The sequence below is a fragment of the Montipora foliosa genome, chromosome 11 (genome assembly GCF_036669935.1).
Source record: "Montipora foliosa isolate CH-2021 chromosome 11, ASM3666993v2, whole genome shotgun sequence".
NCBI classification, from domain to species: domain Eukaryota; kingdom Metazoa; phylum Cnidaria; class Anthozoa; order Scleractinia; family Acroporidae; genus Montipora; species Montipora foliosa.
Genome location: NC_090879.1, coordinates 49,547,857 through 49,564,541, shown reverse-complemented (window position 1 = coordinate 49,564,541; position 16,685 = coordinate 49,547,857). Strand labels below are relative to the sequence as shown.

Here is a 16,685-nt window from a genome sequence, read left to right as displayed (position 1 = left end):
GAGGAATGGAACGAATCTCTCCAGTCCATTGCGCTATATCACGTGATCAAAACACGTAGCATTCGCCATTTTGCATTTTGGTGCTGAGCGCTAAGCACGGCATCTGAGAGGTGTTACTTTCGCCAGTGAATTTTCGACTTCAAAGTCCCCACCAGGGACACGACTGCAATCGTGCAAGGGAGCATACGTTCCCTTGTTATCTTTTTGTTTATCTTCACTTCAAAACTACTCAACAACTTGAACTTTACGACAAAAAGCGCAGACCTGTCTCGTTGGTTTCAGTATGGCTTTCTGATTAGTTTGCGCCATGTTCATGCAAGAATTGGTAGAAAAAGTCTTTTCTCCGCTTGGAGTGAGCGTTTCTCCTGCCTTAGCCTTCAACTTAAAACTTCACAGAACAGAAATTTGGGCGGTGGATGACCGAGTCTGGACTCGAGAATATGGAGGGAAAAGCAACTGTTGTTCCCTCTGCGGTGAATGGGCGAGAACCGGGTAAGCTTGGCAAGTTTTGTACACTTTTGTACCACTAAACAATTTTTGTGTTTTTGTATAAGAGTGAAGTTGACAGTTCAGGAAAAAAGTCCTGTCTGTATCACATTATGAAGAATCTTAATCAGATTGGGTGGCATAAGGACACCACTGCAGAGGGGCCGTTACAAGTACACCTCAATTAACTTAATGAAGAAAGGACAATCGAAACGAACTATTTCTACTGTTCCTTTTCCTTTAATTTGATTAATGAGTCAAGTTCAGGTTATTCAAATTTGTGTTGCATGAGTTAAAACCAAGGGGTTGTCGTGGTATTTTCCATTTTGACAGTACGTAAACCTTGTTTTGAACAACTCAGCTTAATGAATGGTAGGAAAGCTTTCTCCAGCGAGGACAAAAATATGCAGCTTTTTAGAGGATTAAGGCAACAGGAAGATCAGATAGAAAACCCAAACAAAAATTAAACGTTTGGTAAGAATGATATCATACTGGTTATGCTCCCATCATTTTAGTATCTTTGCTAAAAAACCCCATGGAAAACAGAAAATGAGAAAATTGAAGCGTTTAATTCAGTACAAGTTGGGTAATTTTCTTTCTTTACTTCAGGACAGTTTACAACAAGGTAGGATAGTTCTCCTGACCAGTTGGTGTACACCATAAACTAGTTGAAATAATCACAACATGGTTATATATTTTGGCGCAAACATGTTGGTTTTCCTGTTCTTTAAGTGTCTATTGAAATCATACAAATGCAGTAGACTTCTTAGAACTTGAGAGATTCTACATATCAAAAGACAATTGTGCTTTGACACAATGGCACACTGCCTTTTTTGAGTTTTGTTTGTCATCACTTCTCTTCATTGTTATAGCACCAAAAAGTAAAGGGCAGTGGAAAGGAAGAAATAGAACTGGTCGTAATAATAATTTTGGAAGATATCCTGGTCAGGAACATTACAGACAACAAAGAGACCCTTCTGACAGGAAGGATGGCCGGTACAGTCAGCCACAAAGATCAGGAACAGTTCCTGATCGAAGACCACCACCCAGAGGTCCTTTTAACAGGAATTTGGATTCTAGAAAGGTGTTTATTTCCCTTTATCGTGCTTTATTAATGTGACAACTAAGCTAATTTGACATCTGACGGCTTGGTGAATTTTCGGGTCAGAAGTCAAAAGATAAGAACTGTACGGTCTTGTTAAAGATTGTCTGTCGCATCTAGGATCTTGAGTTCTGTGTGTTCTGACGGTGTAATTTTAGTTTGCGCAGTTGTTTTGAGTTTTTTCCCTTTCTCATTTTGTTTCCTTCCATTCATACAGTCACTTTGACTGGTTCTTGGAATGGGAGCTCATAGTCACGTGGATTTGCCAGCCATGGGTCAGTTTTCTTTAGGTACTTCAGACACCCACCTTCTATTTGCACACAGTGACAAATAGCCGAGTAATGGTTACTTGTAATTTCTAAGGTTAAAAATTTTAACCACTTTTGCATAATATTATCCTTAGGGTACTAAAGTGGCAGCAGGTCAGGACAATCCAGTGATTGGTCCCCGTGCCGGGTCTAAAAAGTATGGCACTTCATTGAACCACCTGTTGAATTTCAAGTATGCCCCAAGGGAGAGGCCAGTAGTTTATCACTCCAGAAGTGGCAGTAAAAAATACACTCCATTTAATAAAGAACAGTTCATTCAAGCCAAGTAAGTCATTCTTTGTCTCTGTCAAGGTGTGTTATTCTAATAGGCTTTTTTAAAATAGCAAGTGCCATTGGCGTGGCATGGGTACATTGCTGGCAGTAGAGGTGGCATGGCCTAGTGGTTTTAGCCCCTAATAAACTTCACCAAATGAGGTGCACAGTCACTGAGTACTTTTGTGTAACATGGGGCTAAAATGACAATTTTGCTAAAAACTGATATAATTTGTTTCTTTTAGTTTATATATACTATCAAAGGTACAGTATATTAAGACAATTTTGAAAAATTCCCAGTACATATGGTCTTGAAAAAGAAATTTTTCTATTACCCATGATGCCCTGCAAACAGGTGGGCGTGACTTTTCCTCTCATTTCTCTTAATTTTTGCAGTTTCTTTTTTCTTTCATCTTACACTTGCAGTTCATAAAAACCCTAAATATGTCCTGAATAATGGGCTGAAAATTTTGCATTATTTTCTCCCCCTGAGATTTATTGTGAAAAGGAACCCCCTTTATTGGAGAGGTTACCAAGCAGAGGAAGCACGTTTCTAGGCGACTTTTTAATGGCATTTGGAGGTTCTAGTTCTGTGTGCTCCCTTCTTCAGAAGTGACCCTCTGAAACATCCTAACAACCACAAGATGGAAGCATTTTCTTTCTGAATTGCTCAGAATGCAATTCATCGTGTCTGTTTTGTTCTTGGAAGCTGAAACTTGTACTGAGGAAAGATGAGCAACTGTCCATCTGAAAAATGACAGATCAATGCTGTTGTATAACCTTTTACTGGTAAGTACCTATGAAATTAATTTGTTCCCAATCTACTGGGTGACATATCTTTTCCGTTTTCTTTAGCGTTTTTGCTTAGGGAGTTGACAAGCTTGATTTTTGTGAAACTTACCTTGTGGTTTGCAGTGAGTATATGCCCATTAAGCTTTTCTGTTTTGTTTCTTCTAGGCAGCCCCAGAACTGACCCAAATATGATTTTCTTCTACAGTCCAGCCAATATGGCTGCCAGTGTTACATCCACAGCCTTTGACAAAAAGAAGCTGTCCACTGCTTGCAACTTACTCTTACAAACGGACACTTGGTCGAGATTTGCCGTCAGATATTCTTTAAATAAGCACCTCGGATTTGTTTTGAGGGCTTAGATAGATCTTTGCTAACAAGTGTTCGAACTATGTTTTGCAGTGCTTCTGTTACATGTTACATCTACATTTTCACTAAGTTTCGAATTTATTATTTCATTATTTGGAATAAAAAAAGCTTGTTTTAAACTTCTAGCACTGTTTACATAGTCTTTGACATTAATTCTTTGATTTCAGCAAATATTACCATCGGCCTTACATGGGCGTAAATTTATTTTATTCCCCTATAGTGTACATGGTCACTGTGCACCTCATCACCACGCACAACCCTTTCTCTCATAAGAGTGACACTTCTAGATTTTACTTGTCAATGGGGGTCAATAGCCCATTTCCGAGTTGCCGTTTGCTTCGGTTTCAAAGCGATTGTGGTGCACAACCACTCAAGTGGAAATGATCGAGTGGTGTATTTTCATGCAAATCATTATCATTTGACTGGTTTAGCACCAAGACTCTTTTTTAACCAGAGGCAAACAGCAACTCGGAAATGGCCTATTCAGTGGTGGAAGGGGTAAAGAGCCTCGCAAAGTCAACTAAACCACAAACATTTAGAGGAGTAAAAGTAGACTGTTCCAAACCACTGGCTGGCTTCCTTAGTGAGGTACATTTGATGTACTTTTGCCTTAATAAATGATTCTGTGGAATATTTGAAAGCAGGATGGATAGTATAAAAAAGGGTCTTGGCAATGGCTTTGCGGTGTTAAAAGGGCAAACTTTATACTCCAAATCAGCAGGGCTCGAAATTGCGACCGATACGGTCGCCAATACGACTAAGACTTTTAACTTGGCGACGAAAAATTCGAGTGTATTCGCCACTTTGGCGACTATGTTCCTTTGATAAATAAAACACTTAAGGTGAGAAACAATTTCCTTAGTCTCGTTTCTGCTTTTCTGCGAAAGGAAATGCAAATTAAGTCTGTTTACCTCTTTTTAAAAAACTTGAATCGCGACTTCTGTGAGGACATTACAGCGGCTTTTGCATGGTGATCGCGGGTGCAACATTTTGTTGAAAGGCTGCTGAATTTATAAGCGTTCTGTCGGACTGTCGTTCTGTCGCAGGTTCGGTTGCAAGGAAATGGCTTTCAAAGCACTTGCTTTGTTTCGCCATGTGCTCGATCAAGTGAGACAAGTCTACACTGGAAGGCATGAATTATTTTATCACAAGAGAAGGATACACTGAGCGATTAAATTCGTAATTTGCTGGTACTAAATGGCTATCCGCCATATTTGATTGATTTTTTTATGCCTTCGCATCGTACGATTTCTCGCGTGCGATGTGACAGATATAGTCGTTCCTGGCCAAAGTAACCCTCAACTGTTCTTATTACTTTGTTTGTCATGCAGAAGTGTTCAGGTGGTGTTTTTTTCTTTCTTGTTTTCATGTTTTAAGTCATTCAAGATTGAGTATTTCGGTCTGTTCCACAACTGCAGCCACAATCTACCAGAAGCCGTTCAACAATACTAATGAAATGAGGCTGTAATCTGAGTTTCTGTTCTTGTACTAACTGGCGACTGTATTTTTGCATTTGGCGACCATTTTTTCTTTGATAGTTGCCAAAAGGCGACTTGGAATTTTTTTTAATTTCGAGCCCTGATCAGTCAAATAGTCTGTTAACCCATTGACTCCTGGAGGTTCCTCATTGATGAGTAAAATCGTCTGGCGTTAGACAGAGAAGAAAAGCACATGTATGGCCAGTTTAGGGGTTAAAGGGTTAATTAATTAAAGTCCATTATAAATGGGGGAGTTGCTTCTAGGTCCTTGATGCATGATTTGCTTCAGTTAGGTAACTGTGCACATGCAGTGTACTAGACAAGGACTAATGTAACACCAAAGGGTACTGACAGTTTCGTTTCTGTATCTCGTCAGCTTTCAGTTTGTAGTTCGTGACTCTGGTGATTATGCAGTTCATGCTATGGATCCTGATGTACTTGTGGAGTGGGATTCAATTGAGCAAGTGGTGAGTGTTTGAGCTAGGAACTGCAATGCTTTCCAGGCATGTTATCACTAATTCCTTAACAGGCCATCAAGGTTAATTAATTCCATAAAGAGATGTTTTACGGTTCAAATTCCATTTAAAGCCAATTAACAACACAGGTTTACAATACATCAAGCTACGAGTAAAAGTATGGTAACAACGGTTTCATAATCGAAAAAAATGTCCTGTGTGGTCATGAGGTACTGTAACCATTGCCACACTATACGTAACATACACATACCTGTACATGTATATTTATATATGTTGTGGTATTGTGTTTTGTTTTGGCTGTGGAGATCTAGATAATAATTTTGTCAACTGGAGCGAAAAGTTCCTACATGTACAGTGAACGGATTCTTCGGATTCCTTTGGATGTGAGCCGTGGCGCTTTGACAGCCCATAATCTCAATTTTAATCAATGAATCAATGTGCATAGCAGTTTCAAAGAAATTGATTGTTTAATTTTAAGTTCATATTGGAGGGGAAGGATAAGACTTCATTTTTGTGCAATTTAGATATCTGATAGGGTACTGTAGCAGCAATTTAGAGGCAATTATATGTTCTTGAATATTAATTAGCTGGACCTCCAAATTTTGCAATGGACCCCCAAATATTTCAAGCAGGGGTCCAGAGGGACCCCTAAATATGAAAACCTGGATACATCTCTGTGCTGCTGTTTTAGTACCTCAGTGCCAGTAGCTAGTGGTGATTATTTACCAAGCTGCTTCATGGCTCAGTTAATATCCACCACTAGCCACCTTCACTTCAGTGAATAGTTGTTATTAATCCATCACAGAAAATTCACCCATTTATTTCTGTCGAAACAAAGAGTAATGTCAATGTGGAAATGGCCAATGATGATGTTTTTAGGTGCTGCCCCTTGCAAAACAAATCTGGAATATTCTGGTTATTTCCAGAATTTTTCTTAGAATATGAAAGAAAATATTTCTAGAAATTCCTAGAATTTACCAGTTTCCTTTTCTGGAAAGTTCTAGAAAATTCTAGAATGTTAAATGAAACATGCTAATGAGTTAATGAGGAAAGAAATTGCCAGCTTTATTCCAGAAATCATAATCTGGGATCAAATCAGGTTTTTTCCAGCTTTTTCCAGTTTGTTACAAATTCTGCTTTCTAGATTTTTCTAGAAAATTCCTGCATGCTATTAAATGAAAGCATGTGAAGATCATGTATTAATTTCCAGCTTTTTTCAAGGATATTCCACTTTTTCATGATTTTCCTCTGCCTTTTCCAACCACTTAATTTTATTCCTTGAAGGCAGTTCAACCATTGGTAACTTTTTAAATTTATCACAAGTAACTTTACTAAGCTTCTTATTCTAAGCAGTCAATTATGCACAACAAAAACAGGCATCATGTTTTAGCTAGTCAAATGGAACCTTTACATAGCATATGTAAAAGCTATGTTATGGGGTTTTTGTGTCCAAAAATAAAAATAGTTCCAACATAGTTTCTACATAGATTCAAAACAGAAAATACACAACACATACATAATTATCCTGCTCCTATAAAATACTAGCAAATCAGAAATGTGCTGGAAACTACAAAAAATCCATTGTAGGCAAGCTATTAACAGTTACTACCATAGCTCACAGACAAAAAATATAGACAACATATTTCAAAGCGGTTATATTTTTTTATTGCATGAACCTAAACATTTAATTCATGCCAAAATCTTTGGATTGGGTTCTTATTTTACATTTAAAAAGAGAAAAAGCTTTAAAACGTTTCAGATAAACCACAGAACTACATGTATATAGAAGTCTGCAAAGAGAGATCCTCAAATACATCAAACCATAACTGGTTAAGGAGACAGAATTGGCTGCTAAGCATTTTTGTCTGCTGTAAAGGACCGTTCCCTGCTGTCCCATCAAAGAATTTTTTTCAGAAGTGTCTCTTCATACTCTTTCATGGCAACTAAAAAAAATACAGTACATATACTTCAATGATGCATGTAGTGGTTCCTCTAAATCGCCGATAATTTCTATTACAATTAAAGTGTGTGAAGAGTAGACTCATTAGTTTGGGTCTCTACTTACAAACGTCCATAATAGCTTTCTCAGGCATTTTCGGCATTGATTACCATAGTAAAGTGACAGAAATTAGCATTTTACAAGAAGGAATCAATTGTCGATCGTATACAATCATGTAATTTGCTTAATTAAGCCAAGTTGAGTCTCCTTGCTTCACAAATTGACTTGATGGTGTGAAAATGTGAATTCTACATGCATGTAAATCGTTCCTCATTTTGAAGACAATAAGGCATCAAATCAAATGTTATTCGCTTCAAGTTAACGCTTACCTTTTTACTTGAGTTGTTGTAAGCATTTCCTTGCCTGGATCAGCATTTAAAGAGTAAAACTAACAAAAAAATCGTCAGCACAAAAGCGTGATCGTAGATGAAACGTTTCAACCGCGCAAAACCTGTAGGGGCTGGACTGGGTAGGTACCCATACATGACGTACGTACCCTGGACTGGTTACTGACTGCTGACCAAAACGAAAAGGACTCACTAGTTCCCAGTCGGGTCTCTCACGTGTTATCCAAGATGGCGGAAGATGACAAGAAGCAAGATTTGAAAGATACTGGAGTTCAGTGAACGGATTAAGTGCTGACTTGGAGTGTGTAATTTTCGAGAGTAATGCATCGTGTTCCTTTTGGAATAAGGCCGATTATGAGACTCAGAGAGCATCAAACAAGGTAATCCTTTCATTGGTTTTTCTCACAATCTACATGTATTGAATACATCGGAATAAAAGCTTTCTCTTTCATTTCTCCGTGTACAGAGTGCTTTTATTTTCAAAGTTTGGAGCCTTTAAAGGACATTGCGTAAGCTAAGTAAATGTATTAACTCGAAAGATATCACATTCACATTCATAAGCTATATTTCAGAGAGCTATGTGACCTTTAAATAGTATTGCAATATTAATGGCATTTGCTTTACACAGACTGAACTATGTAATGTAGCAAGTTATATAGTTATTACATAGCACGTAAGGAGCAGTAAATAGCCTTTATATAGCTCAACATAGTTATATGATAAACTTTTCTTAAATTTATACATAATAAGAAACTGCATGCTAAACATTTCTTTAACTTTTTATCTGAAAAGAGTTAAATTTATAGAATAAACTAAAACTTTGTTTCATTTGAGAAATGTTAAAATTGTTAACAAGCTGTAGACAATAGTTTATTTCCAGTTTCCTGCAAGAAATGAAGACTGGAAAAAACTGTCATTTTCTGGCAGCACCTATCAAATTCAAGCTATTTCCAGCTTTTGAAAGAACCCAAACCTTGCAAAAACTGAAAACAATTTCTGGAATAAAAGCTGGAATTTGATTCTGGAATAATGTTGTCACATTCTAGAAATTTCCAGAAATTTCCAGAACTTAACAGAAAGCTTGAAATTCATTTTGCAAGGGGCACTCTCTTTCATTTGCTAATATTTTCATGAAATTTTATTTTACTGTTTTAGCGTATCTTCAGCCATGAAGTACCATCATGTCCAATCTGTTTGTACCCATCTGTGGCAGGTACACCTGCATGGTTCTTTATTACAATAGTATCAATAAATATTATAGGTTCATTGTAAAGTGTCTTCTAAGTCAAGACTGTTTAAAATATTTTTGTCAAGTCTAAGATTAAGATTTAGAACTATCAACATGAGCAGTACAATAATAATTATTATTATGTTTTTTAATTCTATGTGTAAAGCCAAGATTACACGGTGTGGTCACATCTACTGCTGGTCTTGTATTCTTCATTATCTAAGTTTGGTAAGTTTGACTCCCCAAGGGTTTCCGATTTAATCTGATGTGTGCTTTGTCTCTATATTGATGGTCTCACTGGTCCACTTTCTTATGCAAGGGTCCATTTTTGTCTCATTAGACTGACAAATCGTGGCACAAGTGCCCCATTTGTTATGAAGCTGTCCACAAAAAGGATTTAAAAAGGTATGTGCAAATGGTTTTTGCTTGTTTAATGTGAGCAACCCTAAAGAGCATGAGTACTTTACTCAGTGTGATAACCATCTACATGTAATTGCTCATGAGATTTTTTACTTGTCTGTTTTTTATAATAGTGTGGTTGCCCTGGAGTCACACCCGTTTTCAGTCGGAGACACCATCACTATGAGGCTGATGAAAAGAGCTAAGGTACATGAAATAAAGGTCAAGCAAACAAAATTTAGTTTTTAAAAAAACCACATCTGCCTTTTAATATACAAAGTGTTCTTCATGTCATTAAATGAGATGATTTTCCAAGTTTGGCGGGTACATCATTTACGTCCAAATCTTGTGTCTCTTCTAGCCCAAGCTGGCATTGTGTAGTTGTAATCCTTCATTTGTTTTGACTTTTCCTGTGCTTGCAAATCCAGTAGTTTTCCACCTTGCTGTTATCATTGCTCTGTGTTGGGAACTTCTAGGAGGCTGTGTTGTCCAGTGGTTTGAGCGTTGGGTTTGCATGCTGTTCCCCTGGGTTCAAATCGTGTTCTAATCGCTGGTTTGGATTTGTTTCGGGTTGTCCCGCATTCACGAACAATGAACTGGTTGCCTCCGGCCAGTTAGGCTTCTTAATCATGTTTCTGTTAAGTTTGAATTGTTTCTTTCAGATTATTAAAACGTGGGGTGCCTGTAAACTACACCGTAGCTTGATAGCTACCGTAATTTCCGGGCGATTACCCGCGGGTAATGTGTTAATATTTCCGCAAACAGTTGTTGGGTTATAGGAAGGTGCCGGTAATGTGATAATTTTTAAATCTTCTTGTATAGTTTTAAAACCGTAAGTGGGGAAAAAATATAAAAGTCATTAATGAAACTGTTCCTAAAAACTTTGTATTGCCTTGTTTATCTCCCTTTAATTGCATAATAGACTTACATGCTCTCGATGAGAACCAATGCAAATTGAAAATATATCTATTCAACAAATATCGTTGGCAATCAAAATCGTTTATCACAGATGTGATCTTACTTTCTTACTTTGCTCATTTCCAGGGGTTTCAATAGAAGCCGGTTACCGGCGGTATACCGCCGACTGCTTTGCCTCGCACCGCCGGCTAGTTTGCCTTGATTTTCACTAAAAATGCTATCATAAACTTGTCAAACTGCCGCCTTCAATGGGCTATCATGGACGGTTATTTCAGAAGTTATTGAAACCCTTGCATTTCACAGCTTCTTTCTTTGTTTAGTTGAAAATAAAAACATTATTCACCAACTGGAATAATAAACTTAAAACAAAAGAATAAAAATGTGAAATAGCAGGCTTTAAAATTCACACAAAAACTGATCGATGCCGACATGTTCATTTCATGTCGCCGCTGCCGCCGCATAATTAATATGACGTGTATAAGAGGTGATTGTCGGCACGTATGTAAACAAACATTCACTGACAAAATTTTAAAACACTAGAACATTCGGCGCATCAGTAAAATATTCCTAGCAAGTACTGCCTTGAGGTAGAGAGTATTTTCCCCTTTCAAGCGATTTGTTAGAGTCTCAAAGTTATTTAAGTTAAGCTATTTAAGCTCAAAGTTATTGCTCGTGCAGATAACTTTGTGAGTTCACGAATTTCTTTTGTTTTTGGGTTTGGGTTATCTGCTAGTGCGGGTAATCTGTTGAAATTTTTTTCTTGTTATTGCAAAAAAATGACTGATGCGGGTAATGTACCGTGCGGGTAATCGCCTGGAAATTATGGTAAGTGCACTTTCACTCTAAACAAAACATTCACATTTTTTTTAAGTTTTATTTTACATCTTAATGCCAGCTGGTCACTTCATTGTCAATACTATTGTGGTTTTGTTGTCTGCTTCAACTTGCCTGGTTCTTTGTAGCAGGTTTTGGCTGTTTAACGCAAAATCGGTGGTGTACATTTTCACGTGAAAAATCATAATTTTTGTGTTCTTATGAAATCTTCAAAACTGACCCTTTTCATCAAGGTTGTTGTATTTACTTTCAATTGGTAGTAGTTTGTCAGGTATGTGCCCAGGTTAGAGCTTCTGTGGGAATGATTGCTAGTGTGTCCAGTCTCTTCACTGTATAATTAGGCCTTTGTGTTCTGTCCACTGGCACCCAACCTCCATTTTAAGATGCAATTAAAATATTAATTTTACACACACAAAAAGAGAAAATTAATGAATAAGTGCCATTGATTTGTGTTTCAGAACTCTCTACTGGTGATGCCAAAAGCTCAGTGGAATGACAGGGAATTCAAACCATTTGGAATTAATGGTATATTGAAACCATTTTAACCTTAAAGTTTCAACCTGGTATTTGTTATGTGATCCAGTTTACTAAGCATTGTTTAATAATCATTCTTATGGCTCAGATAAAGAGAAAACATGTTATGCTAAACTTCTACTGGCATCCCAGGAGGACGTTTTGAAACAGGTGATGGTTTGGTTGATGTAGTAGTTATGAACTTAGGAATGACTTGTGTGATCTCAGTGAAACCTCAGTTTAATGGCTCTGGCAATTTTGGTTAGTTATGTTGGGTTTCTTTTGCACAGGTGTTACTTTAAGAGGGATTAAGAAATTAAGACGAGTTTTTTTTTAACTTCGAGCATTGCGCGGCCAAAAATACCATAATAATCTTTTGCCGCCAGTCAATTTTAGTTGGAAACACGTGAGTTTCGCGCCAGGGAATATTTTGATGGCCGCAATAATCATTTCGACTAACAAAAAATCCTGTTCCCTGGCTCATTTCTAACCTTTGTCGAAAGGATATGAAGCATTTTGTGGTAGAAAAACCCCTAGGATGCAAATGGGAGATTTGCTTCAGTAAACTTGCCATGAGATGCGAACAATGCCGGCCGTTTGTCACAGAAGTTATGGCTGATTCTGACGGTTTGAGACGGTATACCTTCGATACTATCTGGCCAAATCAATTCATTAAAGGTATGTAATTGTTTTACTTCTATAACCTAAGTTATTTCAATAACAATTGATACTTTAAAACTCTGAAATCTCTTTGAAAGGCTGTGTTAAAGCACAATTAGCGTAAGGGTTGAGCGTTAAGCCGGTCGAGCTCAACTTGCGTTCTCCAATTCATTGAGCGAGATTTTCCCTTGAGAAAAAAAAGCTCAAACGAGATTATTTGTGAACTTTATGAAACTGCCAACATTTCAAAATGAAGGTTTTGACTTCACCTGTTCTTTTGAAACCGTAATTTTGTTAGTTGTTTCAGCGTAAACGGAATACACATCCTTGAGTTTTTATGCGTTTAAGAATTGAAAATAAGATACACCGTTGTGCGAAACCCATATTACTTACCTCGTTCTTGTCAGGCTACGCTGCAAAAATCTTGTTGTACCAAGGATTGCACGTCTTAATTGAAAATTTCTAGATGTTCTACACTTGATTTGAGCATTATTTGCTTTAAATGTATTTGAACCGGTTGTCTGATCTCGCCTCAAACTTGCAGGGTAGTGCATTTTTCAACTTTAAACATCGCCCTTTCAGTAAAAGATCTGCTTCCATTTGGTTATTACTGGATTACTGATCATACTGTTATTTTGAACATCACCTCTGGTGCTTTCACTTTGCATAGTAAAATGCTTTTGAAATCATGAACTTTTCCAATCATCCGCGATTCCTTTGTGGCAGATATAATTGGTTAACGAATTCTTTATGGCAGCACTGTTTGTCCGCTTTGTTGTAAGTTGATTGTATAGTGTACCAGACATATGTCACTACAATACAGAACGTTAAAGTGCAAGCTTTTCAGTGCTACCTAAATAAATGTGGTTTTGTTTTGAACCAGTTGCGTAATTTTAGTTTGAAAATACAACACCTCAATTTGTTTACATAATTGACATTCGAAACCACTTGCGTTCGAGCTTCCTTAACGTGCGAGCGTTCTTCAGCCTGACGGTTGTACTTTTCATATTTGGACACCAACATTCTTTGCCTTGTACATTATTTTTGGAAAGTTCACATCATTTCCAAGAATTTTTATTGCTCAAAAAAGTGAAGGTGATGCCAAAAAACTTAAGTTAGACTGCTGGCTTGTGGAAAGAGCAAAGCTGTTGAAATGTCCTGTTAGATGGTGTTGGAAGATGTACCACTGTAGCAAAAATATGTTCGTTCTGAATTTTCTTGTACCGGAAACAGTCATATATTATTAATATTTGTTAACGTTTTTGCTTTGCTCATTAATCCTGGAGTTATGTCTGGTTTACATTGGCTCCTCAGCATTTCACCTAAACGAGTTAGCAGCTTATCTACCACGATGAAATACTCCGCGCCAAGTTTTGTGCAAATATTAGAGTCTTGCCTTCTCTGCCATTATTTTGAAATTTTCCGCAGACAAACCCTTAAAAATTGTACTAAAGCTTATAGGTCTAATCTCCAGTTGTTCACATTCCTGTTTACAATGTATATCTGTCATAAAAGGCAGACTTGTTTTGCTTAATTGAACCACAAAACAGGTTGATTTCCTCCTCCTAATAATTCACTTATCCATGATTTTTGTTTTCCATCACAGGGGCCACTTTTATAAGATGAATACTCTTCACTGTCTAGATGGTGGATAAATTCTAAGACAAAAGCAATGGTTTCTGATGGAAGTTTATGACTATATTGGCGTCTTATTTTCGGAAGTGCTGCTCCTGGACCATACATCTTACTATAAAGTCTAGCTTTTGTTAATTCGTAGTCTGTGCATGATACCTCTTCTCCTCGACTGTTAGTAAACCTGAACATTTGCTTAATTTCCTTATTTGTGTATTGCTGTTCCACACAGTTCAACAGTTCAACCCATTTGGGACTTCCAGGTCTCTCTCTGGAGTAGCTGAGAGCTAAGCCCTCCATGATGTTAGAATTTGCATTCACTTTCTCCTGAATGGAATTTGAAAGAAGTGAAGACAATGGCTTGCTCCTTTTACTTTTTACTTCTAGTAAGAAACACCTCCTAGAGAGTGAGGTTCGCATGTTTACAATCATGTTTCCAAAACATTGCTAAAGCCAGTATGCGTGCAAAGTACTGATAGAGGTGAGAAATATTGTGATCTTATTTTTTTATTATCAAAGGTAAAGGAAAAATGTCCTGACGTTGAATTAGTCAGTAATAATTACTGACTCTGATCTGATTATTAGAACGCAAAAAGAGTACTCTTTATAGCCTGGATTAGTTTTCTATTTTAGGGAATAATGCATACAGTACAAACTCACATATAAGAACCTAGGACAGGCTGAAATTTGGCATTTTAAAAATACCCAAAAATATAAGAACCTGCAGAGCCTGGCAAAGAAAAAGAGGTACTTTTACAAAAAAATCAGCCTCGAGAAAACTCCTGTTATAGACCTAATCGGCTAACTCAATGTTGTACCCAATTCAAACCCTTTGGGAATAAAACGCTTTGTTTCAGGTATTTCCATATCATTTAAATATGAATGGTACATAATGCAAATACAATACACAAAGAATCTTAATCTCGGGAGATTTGAATTGGGTACAACATTGAGTTAGCCGATTAGGTCTATTGTGTATACGTTTTCTTTGATTGGCATTTTATTGGATTTTCTCTAGAAATATGTTTTCCATAAAGCTTCAGTGCAATACTTTCTACATATCTTATGAATAAAATATAGAAATTTATTGTTGTTCCTCTGAGAAATAAGAACCTATTAAGAAACTACATGTAATCAGTCTGAATTATGAAAAAATAGCCTAAAATATTAGAACCTGCTCAGCCTGACCTCGAAAATTCTAAGTTCTTATGTGTGGGTCTTTACTGTATTTTGTAGGGTTACCAGTAGTAACGTTTACCCTGTTATACAAGCATGACAGTATGCCATGTTTTCAGTTTCACGGGCTTGGGAGATCCTTGAATTGTGTTCATCTTTTCATTACCAATCCAAATAAACTGAAAAACCAACTAGTAAGGTAGAATATGTATGGTAGAATTTTACCCATGTGAGTTAAAAAAAGGGAAAGTTTACCCCATCAAATTGGCCTTCAAGAATTTCCTGGCAGATCTGTTCATTTGAGGCACCCATGTTTTCAACTTCTGTTTTAAGTTCAGCCACTTTTTGCCTTGCGCAGTTTTAAAGTTTGTTTCAAATCCTCCGCTGAGTTCGCTTTGACGTCAGTTCATATGACACTGGGGCACAACCAACTTGATTTTGAATAGAATTGTTTGCAGACAGGGGCTGTGGAACACTTTTGTTTACACTGGGTGACAGCCTGTGGAACCTTACATAACATGCACCACAGCACCTTAAACTGCTTATGAGGGCCACACAGCCAAACTTTTTTTCCAAAAAAAGTTTTCTTAGCTTCAGGGAACAAATCATCTACTGATTTTGGGAGATATGTCCAGGTTTGACCCTAATTAGATGCACGCCGATTTCAATAAGCGTCACAAAGTGTCCCCTTGCTCTTCTCGCCAACTTCAACATCACTTGTGTCTCAGAATACAGACAATTTATGTCACAAATTGTCCCCCAAATGCTACTCTTTAAGTGAAGATTAGCTGCTGCATTTACCCAAAGCTAAAAATAATGCTGACCTTTACCCTTACCTTATTGTTGAAAATAGGTAGCAAATGCTTAGACTTAAAGGGACACTTTGTGTTGGATGTCAAAATTGGGCATGTATCTAATTAGGGTCAAACCTGGACATAAGTGGACTTTGGTAGTGACTTTAAATGTTTTAGCTTGTACAGGGGAGTTGTGCATTTGGACGCTGAACATCAGAGGCGGATAGTGGTATTCCTACAGGCTTGACATTTTTCCTTTAACATCATTTATGGGACGAGATTCTTCCTTCCTTGTAGGTTTTTTACATATACAATAAGTAAGTACTGATGAAGACATTGTTTACAATCTCTGAGGCTCAGCTGGGACTAGTTCCTTTCTTTTTTTCTTTTTTTTCAATTCTTCACAAAGATCAAACCTTCAATAACTCTTTTTTTTTTTAACTTTGATATAAGCTAGACTTAACTCTAGTGAATTGGAAAGTGAAACATTTGTGGCAAATTTTATGATAAATTCAACTCAACAATCGAAATTGAAAGTTGACAATTGAAGCTAAGCTGAACACAATCTTAACATGTAATTTTAAAGGGGGAACTGAAAAGGAAACACTTAAACACTGGGGGTCTCACGAACCTTTTTACGGAAGAAGTGTGCGGGAGATAAGCTGAAAATGAACTCTAAAGGAACCTATCCACGAATACTCGATACCTTTCAAAAAAAAAAAAAGGACAAAATTACCTTTTGCAAGGTCTAGCGATAGAGTACACCCAGCTGTAACGACAACAGCAGTCCGAAAACGATCTGTAGGAAACCTTACTGAACCGTAACGCAAGTGACAGAAGCTGCTTCCACATCAACTTGACTACCTCTAACTCGAATATCAGATCACCGGTCACAGACAAGGCA

General features: G+C 37.2%; 1 protein-coding gene and 1 long non-coding RNA gene across 2 annotated transcripts in view; both read left to right on the top strand.

The window, feature by feature from the left end:
• The first annotated feature begins 64 nt into the window (after positions 1-64).
• LOC137975635 (E3 ubiquitin-protein ligase RNF10-like) overlaps positions 65-16,685 on the top strand; it is a 33,428-nt gene continuing 16,807 nt past the window's right edge. Inside the window, exons 1-10 of the mRNA XM_068822777.1 lie at positions 65-492; positions 1,359-1,570; positions 1,992-2,182; positions 5,182-5,272; positions 8,783-8,840; positions 9,022-9,083; positions 9,196-9,260; positions 9,389-9,461; positions 11,465-11,531; positions 11,629-11,690. Of these exons, the coding sequence (XP_068678878.1) occupies positions 417-492; positions 1,359-1,570; positions 1,992-2,182; positions 5,182-5,272; positions 8,783-8,840; positions 9,022-9,083; positions 9,196-9,260; positions 9,389-9,461; positions 11,465-11,531; positions 11,629-11,690 (957 nt within the window). The 5' untranslated portion in view covers positions 65-416. The remainder of the gene's footprint in view (positions 493-1,358; positions 1,571-1,991; positions 2,183-5,181; positions 5,273-8,782; positions 8,841-9,021; positions 9,084-9,195; positions 9,261-9,388; positions 9,462-11,464; positions 11,532-11,628; positions 11,691-16,685) is intronic.
• On the top strand, positions 11,729-14,416 carry LOC137975766 (uncharacterized). The gene is made up of 2 exons (XR_011117620.1): positions 11,729-12,197; positions 13,786-14,416. It is a non-coding gene; the product is annotated as an uncharacterized lncRNA (long non-coding RNA).